This window comes from Atractosteus spatula, chromosome 5, assembly GCF_055471065.1.
Source record: "Atractosteus spatula isolate fAtrSpa1 chromosome 5, fAtrSpa1.hap1, whole genome shotgun sequence".
Lineage (NCBI taxonomy): Eukaryota > Metazoa > Chordata > Actinopteri > Semionotiformes > Lepisosteidae > Atractosteus > Atractosteus spatula.
The window spans coordinates 24,701,970-24,713,686 of record NC_142710.1 but is presented as its reverse complement, the minus strand read 5'-3'; the positions used below and the strand labels follow the sequence as shown (position 1 = coordinate 24,713,686).

The window sequence follows — 11,717 nt, the reverse complement described above, 5'->3', positions numbered from 1 at the left end:
TACAGGATAGTGTCCCCATCACTATACTGGGGCATTAGGACCCACGCCGACCGCAGGGTGAGAACTCCCCACAGGTCCCACTAACACTTCTTCCTGCAGCAACCTTAGCTTTCCCAGGAGCTCTGCCATCCAGGTACTGACCAAGCTCACACCTGCTTAGCTTCAGTGGGTTGCTAGCTATGAGTTGCAGGGTGATATAGTTGCCTATAACATTATGCTAATTGGTGTGTTCAACTGACCAGTCAATGGGGAAGTCCAGGTGTAATGATTGGGGCAGGAGTGTCACTCCACATGTAGTGTTTAAAGGCAAACTGAATGCACAGAGAGAAGCCAGTCTTGGAACCTCACTTGCTCCCCTGCCTGAGGTCGCATCCTGGCTGGACAACATTCCGGCAGGACAACACACATCCATGTGCTGTTTCTGTGATAAATGCTTGTGCCATCTCGCCAGAAGAGAATGTGACATTTATGCTGCAGATAACCTACTCACCATCGAACAGGCAAGCTTCTCCTGGATATATGAGAGGAATGAGCCACGATTTCCATAGGACAGCATTTGCAAGTCGGTGCAAAGTTATGTATTGCAGATGTACTGGACAGCTTGTCTGACTTCCACTGGTGGACACACACTGCTGGCCTGACAGATGTTATCAGCATTCTGAACTTACCTATATTACGTGTGTTCAATAAAGTCAGTACAACAAAAAAGATTTTCTCAACTTTCTGATAAAGTTTTGATTTTTTGCAGATATAAAGTACGTCACAGTTTCTTCTGATGTTCAGAAAAGAAAGCTTATATTCCTAACCTTTACGCCAGCCAGGCCGTACATTGATATATTAAAACAAATGACAGGAACTTGTTTTATTCTACTGTCCTTAGTAATTAATTCTTAAACCTTATTTCATTAACAGCCCTGTTCAAACTTTACGTATGAACCCGTGGCTTTGAAACTAAATTCATTTGAACCAGTTAAGGGAGGATTGCCCTCTGCTGGTGTAAATACAAACTGCAAGCTCATTCCTGCTGAGCTGCCCTGCTCTGCAAACCCAAATATTTCAAACAGTTTGAGGCACATTGCATAATTGGTGATTTAAGATTTTGCTGAATTGTGTTTTTATCATAGTTATTATATTAAATTAACAGTGAATTATACAATTGCTTTACAGGACTCAATGGGCTTTCATTTGGATTTGAAAATACCAAACCCCAGAAACTAAACAAGTGTGTGAATACCCTTATGAAATTAATGTAATAGTTTCTATAAAAGATGACCTATATATTTTCTATATAAACCTTTTTTAGACATTTATACAGAAAATTAAAGTCACCTATAAATTATATTTAATTAGAGATACACTGACAAAACCATTTGTTATTACACGCCCAGACCAAGATCATACTGTACCTTTTACCTATTAGCTTTTCATTACTGATGCAAGAGCAAAAATGTTGTATTGCTAACTAATCTGGTTGACATGAAACTTCAAAATATTTATTGATATACGCCTTTCTCTAATTCTATTGAGAAGCTACGAATGTCTAAATGTCTTTTTTATTTTAATAAGCAAAAGACTAAATGAAACTCAGTACGTATTGAGTAAGTGATAGGTGTAGGAGGGCAAAAAAGCACATCAAACATTTGGGTCCATGTCGTTCTTCAGATCTGTAACGACCCTGCTAACATGTGGCACTAGTTCAGTAAACATAATGCAGGGCCTTATCTGCATGATGCTCTCCATGGCAACTGATCAATAGCCCCTGTAATAATTTTATTGTTTCCATCCTTCTGCCTATTTGTGCATTGAAACCTGAATAAGCTGTGCTTTATTTAGCAGCAAAGAAAAAAAAAGATATAGAAATCTTTTCACCTCAACAGTATTAGAGATATGGGCCATAAGCAGATGCTAACAGGGAAGCACATTGGTAAACACTAATTGAAATACAATGAGAGGCAGGGATGCAGAACAGCAGCAGTGCATGAATGCTCTCTTGAAAGGGTAACTCCTATTTATTTGTGCTTTGTTGTTTTCATGTGTTAGTGCTTATGCGCACCGAGCCTGTGGCGGATTGTGCAACATGTTGTGATGAACTGAGCACCATGTCCTACAACTTCCCTCCCAACTTGCTTTCTAGTCACATTGGAAGTATCTCTGCCTTGCCTTGAGACATCTGTACTTGTATACAACATGCAAACTGATGATCAGTTCTATGTTCAGTATATCCCTTGTATAATATGGTTGGCAGTGAATCTAATTTTCCATTTTGTATTTTCCAGTGACAACTAATACAATTTACAGTCTGACAGATGTTCTAGTTTTCTTCAATTGTAAAAGACTTAGAAAAAGCACCTAATCTGAAATATCTTGGGGAGTGGAGTTGGACATGAGTAGTTTTGCTGAACTGCATGAGAGTGTTATGAATTATGCCTGGCTGGTTGATTCAGAAGGACCACAGGTATTTCTGTATTAGTTTTTAGTGAACTATTTTCTTCATCAACGAGCAATTATTTTTTAAAAAAAGGTGTTGTTAATGAAGGATACACCTCTAGGATGTAAGATTTTCAGAAGCTGGGTTCAACATGAGTGTTTTTTTTTTCATTTTATCGAAACTTTCTGTTTATGCAAACTAGTGCTGTGTTTGTAGCTGCAAAAAATGAATAAGCTATGAAATAAGGTTTACTTATGTATTGATTAATTTTGCACTAAGAAGTGAGTGTACAAGACATTTATGATGTTTAATACACTTTCCCTGCTATAAAAGATGCTTTTGAATTTTTCATGTCTATAGATCAAATACTAGGGTGAGCTACCTGCTTTGACTTTTAATTCCAAAGGGAGTTATCCCTTACTGGACATATGTATTCTGGGTGAAGCATGGAAGCATGTCTGTCTTTACAGAGTAATACACATTCACATTGTACATATAGCACATACAGTAGAGCAAAAGATATTGTACATTTGCAGTGCTGCATATGGAGATACACATAAACACATATTCTAGACTGTATACCTTGATTTCTAGTTATATTAAGCATATATTTTGAAAAAGAAAGAAAATTCACATTCAGACTGTTCAGATATTTTTTGTGTTTGCCACCATAAGTTTTTCTTATTTGCATTGTGAAAAAATGAAATGCCTTATTAGAAATATTCTCAGGCTTAGCAATACATTTTTTCTGTATTTGCGTGTTTGCTTTTTTTAAGGCTTTTCAATGCAATGAAATATTTTGTAAGTTATCATTTGAGCAACGGTAAGATTTTTCTGAAGAGTGAAGCCTGCAATCTGATATGCTGTAAGCGATAGAAATGCAAGATTAAGCTCTTCATGCAAGTTCTTTTACATGCACCATGTAGTTTTTGCCTAGCCCTTGCAATATGCTTTAACATCTATAATGCCCTGTCTGAATCACAGTTGCACATTTCTTTTCCTGAATTGTGCTTTCAAGTCAAGTATCAGAGATGGCATATTGCCAGACTTAAACATCCAAAAGAATATCATTTGGACTTGAGGGATGAAGTGGAGTACTATATAAATGAATCCCATAAAATGCACCCAGCTGTATCGATGTTGGCTCACTATCCATTTCATTTACAACCCTCAGCATGAAAAGAGTAGCATTAAAGATGTTCTCAAATGTTTAGCTCTGTGATACAGCAGAAGTGCTTTAAGTCAAATTCCAAACCTATAACCCTATCCAACCGCAAAAGCATTATAAAATAGTCTCTAAAAATAATATTTTAAATGTATTAGATGTTTGATAATTGAAACAAACAAAAACTGACGGCAGCATACTTGGTATCCAATGACTGCTGCTTCAACAGTAGCAGATGTGTTAAGCCCCTGAGTGTAATAACATTTTTTTATTTCTAAATAGGTCCTTTTAGAGAGCTAGAATAGCTCCCCAGTCGCATGGGGAGGAGAGCAATTCATAGTTGGGGATTATTAGGAGGCCATGATAAAGGTAAAGGCCAATGGGAAAATCTGGCCAGGATACCAGGGATGCCCCTAATCTTTTCAAGAAACACCTAGGGATTTTCAATGACCACAGGGAGTCAGGACCTCAGTTTTACATTGCATCCAAAGGACAGTGCTTTTTTACAGTACATTGTCCCCATCACTATACTGAGGCATTAGGACCCACACAGAACGCAGGGTGAGCACCCCCTATTGGCCCCATTAACACCTCATCCAGCAGAAACCTTAGTTTGACCCAGGAGATCTCCCAACCAGGTATTGACACGGCTCACACCTGCTGCGCTTCAGTGGGTTGCAGGGTGAAATGGCTGCTGGCTGAATGGAGTGCATCACCTCGTGTTGCAACTTACTCTTGGGCTCAGGAACCAACAAAAGCTGCTGTAAGGGGGGGGGGATCTGAGTGGCTCAGTCTATAAATGTGCTTGACTGATTATGGACAAGGGCCATGGGTGAAGTCTAGGATTTTCTAAGGAGCCAAGTGCAATTGGCTGAGCAGAGCCAAGGGTAGTGGGACCAGTAGGTCAGGGCTCTCTCAGATCTCAGTGACATAGCCACCCCTGCATTCTGCCATGCCTTGCTCACATGCAGTGCTGCTGGTGATGGCCACTGCTCCTCTCCATTCAGCACTCGACCTCTGGCACAGAACTGTGTCGCCTGTGACGTGTTCAAAAACAAGTGACTTGAAGTGGGGTGAGCTGAAGGCGTCGGCATACACTTCCTCTTTTTCCCCTGTGTACAGCCATAGATTTGTAGCTGTGACCAAAGGCATGAAAAAACACAAACTGGCTATACAAAATCAGGTGGGTGCAGCAAAATCAAATGGAGATTTAATTTAAAAATTTTGTTAGCTTCTTTTTTGCCACTGATAAATAGTGTACAAAATCCTTCCTGAAAAATAGATGTGATGGGCACTGTACAGCATATGTACTATAAATATTGTATGCAGGATCTTGTGTGTGCAGGTACAAAATACCTGAATTTTGCAGTAGATAGCCAGTGTCTTCCCACTAGATATTAAGCTGACCTTTAAACATCAATATTTCTTGGAACCCAAATGTTGCAGTATGGATCCCCACTGTGGGTAAACATGTGAATATCTGAATATCTCAGCATCTACGGTGCCTCTCTCTGGCTAAGAGCCCTACAGAGTGATATCTTATTGGAATACAGAGTTGCGAATCAGCAGGGATTTAAAATCATTCTGACAAAAATTCACTGCGTACAGAGGCCAATTTCAATGCAGCAAAGCCTGGAAGCCCAGGACAGATTTGTAAAAGAAATTCTGTAAGCGCAATTCCCCTTCTTCAGATAATAGCAAAAGTGATTTATTTTCATCCACCCATCATTTCAGCTGATTTTAGACTGAGATGAGGTGACTGTTTCTCTGGTTATTTGCAATTTATGCAGCCGAGATTTGTTATATGAATGTGTCGCAGGGGTTTGTGCCATTACTGCTTCAGAAGTGTCTCCCATGTGGGACGCCATGCATTTCACCAAATGTTGACAGTGTTTTTTATTTTCCATGGCAGCGGTGATAGCAGAAGTGTCAGCGTGACTGATCTCGTTCATTCTGCCAACATTCTTGAGGCTTCTGTTATTGAATTCACAGATTTAGCCACATTTATGTGTGTCACAAAGAAATCAATAAATTAGCCAAATAAAGCACAAAAGCCTTTCAATAATTTGCAGCAGCTGTAGATGTTAGTGTCAAAAAACATGAAGAATTTGACCGAAATGCATTGTCTAAAACTTGAGGTTGTTTAGCAGTCTGTAATGTCAGCTGAAGAGAGCATGACATCGACTTTGATTTGCAAAAATGGGTACTTATAAAATATTTTCAGTCCAATGTAATAATGTATGGTGAACAACAAATCAGGTATTGTTAGTTCAAACATAGGGGACATGTATATTTCTGTAGATATCCACCTCCATCTTGTAAATACACTGAGCACCAAAAGAAACTTATAAAGACCACAAATTCACAAAGTTATTATCAGAAAAAAATACAATCTTTTTCATATAAGGTACACTATTTTTTTCCTAAACAGATATGATCTAGTATCGACACATTTGATCAATAGGAGTCTACTGTGAAAGTCATAGGTTTGTGGCCACTGCTGGAAGCAATACAAGCTGTACATCTTTAAACCACATTGCAGATGCTGTCTTGCAGGACTTTGTCTCATTCTTCATGCACAGCCTAGATAAGCACATGTCTGTTCTTACATACAGTATTACATATCACTCCAGCTGATCCCACAAAAACATTCAATGGTGCTCAGCTCTGGTGAATGGGGCATCTACAGCATACCTGTCGAATTTTCATCATGCAAGAAAACTCATAGTTACGCAAACAGCAAACATGCATCGGCTTGTTGGAATGCAGTCACATCAGGATGATGCCACAGGAAAGGCGGAATTTGAGATCCCACTCGCTGATATCCATCATGGTGGTCTACAAAAAACTTACAACATACAATGACACCTAGGTATTGTTCACTTGGGAAGTGTGGTATATTGGTTACATTCTGTGTAAATTTGATATTCGACAGGTTAAATCACCACATCCCCTCTACCTAATCTGCGTACACTAATGGTGATTTAGTAAACTTGCTACAGTTAAAGTCATTTCAGATTTTTACATTCAGTCATTTATGATTAATTAATCATAATGACACTAAAAACATTCAATCAATGTGCAAAATCTGTATACCTGTACTTTATTTAAAAAACATATAGTACTGTATATGCATGAATAGTGATTTTTTTTTAATTTTCAGTATATATGTTTTCAAAGGAGAGTATGGACTTATTGTATTAATTAATAATACAGCATTAGATCATATAATACATTTACACTATATTAAAAGAAGAATAAACATACAGCAATAAATAAAAAGCATTAGATCATGTATACCGTCACCAAATCATAGCAATATAATGTAAACAGGAGTATTGACTTAGTTCATAAAACCAAGCAGATTTTCCACAGCCAAAAACCATAGGTAGGAAAATTGATTTTTGCCTTTTTACATGCAGGAACAGTGAATGCTGATCCTCCTGTTGTAATGTTTAAATGGACTAAATGCAATTTCTCTCTCTTAATTCTGTTTATTTGTCTCTTGCTATCACACTGTTTGATAATCCTTCTTGTAATTGACTCTAAATCAGTTTATTAATACATACTGCAAAGCATTGGTTGTGCATCATTTGTAATTTGAGCCTCACCAGGAATCCCATTTCTTATTTAAAGCAAATAAATGGGAGAATTGACAAGCACTGTATTGATTGTGAATCAATACTTAAGCTACCTTTCTTTACAAAGTTAACAAGAAACCAGTGACTATTTCATTTTAATTTGAAAAACAGCATACCTTCTATTAAATTTGTGACATAAACCATCAGGTCATTACATTTTAATACATTTTTTTTCTTACAGACACTACACTGAATATATGAGTGGGCTATTCATCCCTATGGGCACAAGTTAATCTATTTTTATCAGCTCCTTCATCTGCTTTTCAAAAGTACTTTTTAAAAACCTTTTGCTAAGATGTAGATTCACTTCATAGCATCTAGGATTTTATACTAATAATAAAAAGAAAGAATGCTGTTGACACTAACATTTTAATGTTTCTCTCTTTGTTTCTGGCACAGAAAAAAAACAGTAGCAAGTGACTTTGAAAGGAATGTTATATAATGCAGAAACAGAGAGAAAAGAATAAACAAAGAAAAAAAACAACAAAATCCATTCCTTGTTATATTACCCTTAATCTCTATTTATTGGAATAGCTTTTATTACGGTAGGAGTAATTCCAGGGCTTTGAAGAGGATGGGAACTGGGTAACAGCAAGCACACTGAGAGGGGTGTGCTGTGTCCTGTCATGCCTTCCAAACCACACTAGGTCTCTTCCAGCCTGGGCCGCTGAACCACTTGACATCTGAGCGTGGTTCTGAGGAAAGCGCCTGAAGCTGGGGCGGTCTGTCTCCTGGCAGCCTAGGTACTCTGTGTGGTAGAATGACATGCCATCTCCATCCATAGACACAAGGGGCACAGCATCCTGAGCCCAGAGGAAAAAGTTGTGGGAGCTGTGCTGAGACAAACCGTCCAAAACCTTCCTGCGCCCCAGACCCTTTAGAAAAATATAAGGTTATGTTTGTAAAGACTTCATCGAGTTATTTAAACAACGTGTCTGTTTGATTTTTTTTTATGTTTCATGGTTGAAATGTGGTTTTGTGTGGGTGTGTGTGTATTCATTCTTCTCTTCCTGACATTTACATTTCACTCTGTGAACCTTTTAGGGTTTTATGAAGCTGTAGAAGATATGCTGGAAACTGGCATGAAAAAGTGAAGAAAATTTGAAAACTACAAAGAAAGTGCTCAAGTGTGCTGTTTTCTTTAGTGCCAAAATTTGAGATATGGAGCCTTTACAGTTTTTAAAAACAAGTTACTTACAACATCAAACATTTCAGAGGTACGGTGTAAAGCAAAACGATTATCATGAACAGAAAATGGGTATTCTCTTTTTTCAGTGTTCTGAAAGATAAGAGGTAGACAGAATTAAAACATTAAAGTCACTTAATTATACAAATAATATGTATTGTTATCATTGTTAATATGTTGACTATAATACTTAAAAATAAGTTAAACAATACTTTTTTTTACTTTGGATATTAAAAACATACATTGTTAGAAAGATCTATTTTTCAATGTACTGTAAATATGGCATTTTGCACAAATGCAGCTACTGAAGTACAGATTTACATACAACTTTTCTGTTATAGTTTTGGGCTTTTATTATTTGAATAAATAAAAATAATACTGATTAATACTTTCTGGCTATAAAGGAAGCCTTTTCTGGGTGATATTTGTTACTTTGAGGTGTCCTGCCCACTTGTGTTCATAAATAATCCATCTCTGTTAACTTAACCCCATAGAAACTGTATACTGTAATGAATTTGGCTCAATGCAAACTTTTGAATTTTCTTGTTACACTATATAGGAATATTATAACACTGTGAATTTGCATACTTAATTGAGTTAATAAGCCATTAAACCCCTGGGCTTTAATACAATTAAAAATGTATGTCAAGAGTAAAATCACAGAACTGCAAACTGAACACTTTTATGTATAAGACAAAGATGATCTTATTTTCTCTCACCCCTTCTGTGGTTCTGGAGGTCTTCGGGTATCTTTCTGGGACACCATTTGGTGGATGTTTTGTTGCCTGTGTTAGCATGCACCCTGTGCTTGTAGCAGCCTCTCTTTTCAATGGGATTGGGGGAAAACCTATATGGGAAAACTGGAAAATTCGTAATTCATTGTAAATTTCACAGATAGGCCATAATAATAATTAATGTAGGACTGTAATTATATTTAAATATGACTAAATAATATTATTTATAGTAGTAAATCCAGTGTCTACCAAAAAATCCATATTAAACAGAGGTGCGGAAACTAGGAACTCAAGAGGTATCTGCTTTTTTCTTCTTAACATCAGGGCATCATACTTAGTGAGGCTAGTCACCAAATCTCAGCTAATAAACAGAACTGAACTAATGACTTTGAAATCTCTTAGAAGGCTAATGCTGTTCATAATTGAGTCGACCTTCCCATTTTCTTAGTGATTATTTATAATTAATGAGTTAAAAAAAACACTGAAAAACTTACCCATTCACCGTCTCTATCCATACATGGGTTCCAGTTTCTTCCTTTTGGCATTTTGCTAAAGTTAAATCACAAATCGGTTACATAACCCTTTCGTTAATTATCATAAATAAACTGCGGCTTTATCTCAATATTTGTTCTCTCAACATATATTAAAACAAACACTATCTAAAACACACTTTATTAACAAGTCATAAAACACACAGGAGGACTGAGTTTAGCTGTAACCATAGAAACAGCAATACACAGTTGCTTCCTGATATCCCCGCGGGAGAATTTTGTAAGATGTTGAGCTATGTATTATTTGGCGACAAGTTCGTAGTGCTTGTAATTTGTCTAACACACAGTAAATACGTATGCTGAATGTCTATTCCAATTTTTCTTGTTCTTTTTTAATTGGGGTTTTTGCTTTTAAAAAAAAATCAAAGGCCAGTGATAAAAAATTCAGACACGAAAAAATTCAGACATGGACCAATATTTAGCAGCTCTGTGAGTTTCCCCCCATACAAAAACCACAATGACTCGCAATTAAATCGTATAAGCTGTTTCTGTTTCTGAAACGGAGATCAACATAACAATTGACGCTTTGGAACTTAGAATTTAATCGGTATCTATGACCGATAGACCATCTATTTTTTACACACTTAGTGGAGTGGAGTGTCTTGAGCGCGATCGTCACTACTCCGAGCCACTTCAAGGTGTGTTACATTTGGCTCCAGACATATCTAAGATAATTACGGAAACTTTTGTTCACTCGTAACCCAGTTTTATTCATTTGCAATGGCATAGCAACACTTGTTCTTCCACATCACACAATGTTTCTAATAACTAGCTATTTAAATTCAATCAATGCAGTAATGTTTGCTTGGGCCTGTGATTTGTCTTGTATTTGCCTGGTAAAACAACATATTTTTATAATTGCCCTACTGCAGTATTACACCAAATGACATAGTGAAACTGAATATCATACTCAGATAAAAATGACTAAAACGTTGTTTATTATTTTTTACGTGAAACTATATGTAGTTTGATAATTAGGAAATACATAGTTTACAGTTTGAGAGCTTAACCTGTTTTTTTTTTTGCCTACAGTTGTCCTTTGCAAGTAAAAGCAAAAACGTTATATGGCATGGAAGAGCAATTATCAATAATTCGTAGAAATAGTTCTTTTATATGTTATATTACTATAATATTAGTACATAGAAATGAAATTTTATCAACAAACATCTCACCAGATGCAAAATAATGACGTCTTCATGGAACAGCAATATTAGAGAAAAAAATGGCTTGCAAACGTATTCTGTGTCTTCTTTATTTATAATCTGATGAAAATGGCAACAGACAATGCATTAATATCCATCATTAACTGTTATATTAGATGTCCACTAAGCAAGCACTTTTTGTATGACAAGTCAAACATAACGTTCATTTTATTTCTTTACAGCAATGGTTCTTTCAGTTACACCTATTGTCATGATACCGTATGGTCTGAAGCTCATTTAACATAAACAGGATTCAATTGAACCCACTTCTTCGGGGATCCTGAAGTCAGCACATTAATGATGGGGACAGTGCTAAATGCGGAGTTGTCCACACTACTTCAGCACATGCCATGACGTCACGCTCGATTCATTCTTGTAATTTAGCAGGTTAAAAATGGTCGTGAATGTAGTCTCCGTTTTAACGGTTGACTTCACTGTTGACTGTATTGATGCGTGTGAATGCAAGATAATTCTATGTCGTGCTTGAAATCTATTTTTTTTTTGGTTATTACGCTGAATATTCTGTATTTGAAATTACAGTTGTAAATTCAGATTTACTTTCCCGTACTCGGACCAACTTCACTTGAATCGCTGCTTACATGGGACGCAGTGAGGTGCTATGACAAACTACTATTTCTATTGTATGTGTTCAAACGATATCATTCAGCTAATAACATTTATAAAAGGGAGGACATTGCAAACATTGTTTAAGAAATAATTTGAAATGGCTAGTTATTAATACGCTTATAAATACAAAACGTCTCACGAAGTTAGTTAATATTTCGATTAGTTTTTCACATTTTATCTTAT

The 11,717-nt window shown here is 36.6% G+C and overlaps 1 protein-coding gene across 1 annotated transcript; it reads right to left on the bottom strand.

The window, feature by feature from the left end:
- Window positions 1–7,752: 7,752 nt before the first annotated feature.
- Window positions 7,753–10,933, bottom strand: tex36 (testis expressed 36). The gene is made up of 5 exons (XM_088915151.1): window positions 10,878–10,933; window positions 9,649–9,703; window positions 9,140–9,280; window positions 8,433–8,513; window positions 7,753–8,109 (listed from the first exon to the last, which is right to left on the bottom strand). Exons 1-5 carry the CDS (start codon window positions 10,901–10,903, stop codon window positions 7,753–7,755), a joined length of 660 nt encoding a protein of 219 aa, XP_088771277.1. The 5' UTR covers window positions 10,904–10,933.
- Between the last annotated feature and the right edge of the window lie 784 nt (window positions 10,934–11,717).

Bases quoted from the DNA above. Each gene is read 5' to 3' on its own strand.
- tex36 (XM_088915151.1), bottom strand. From the start codon at position 10,903: ATGAAGACGTCATTATTTTGCATCTG. The intron at 9,281-9,648 runs GTAAGTTTTTCA...CGAATTTTCCAG, and splicing joins TGGATAGAGACGGTGAATGG to TTTTCCCATATAGGTTTTCC. The intron at 8,514-9,139 runs GTGAGAGAAAAT...CTTATCTTTCAG, and splicing joins CCTCCAGAACCACAGAAGGG to AACACTGAAAAAAGAGAATA.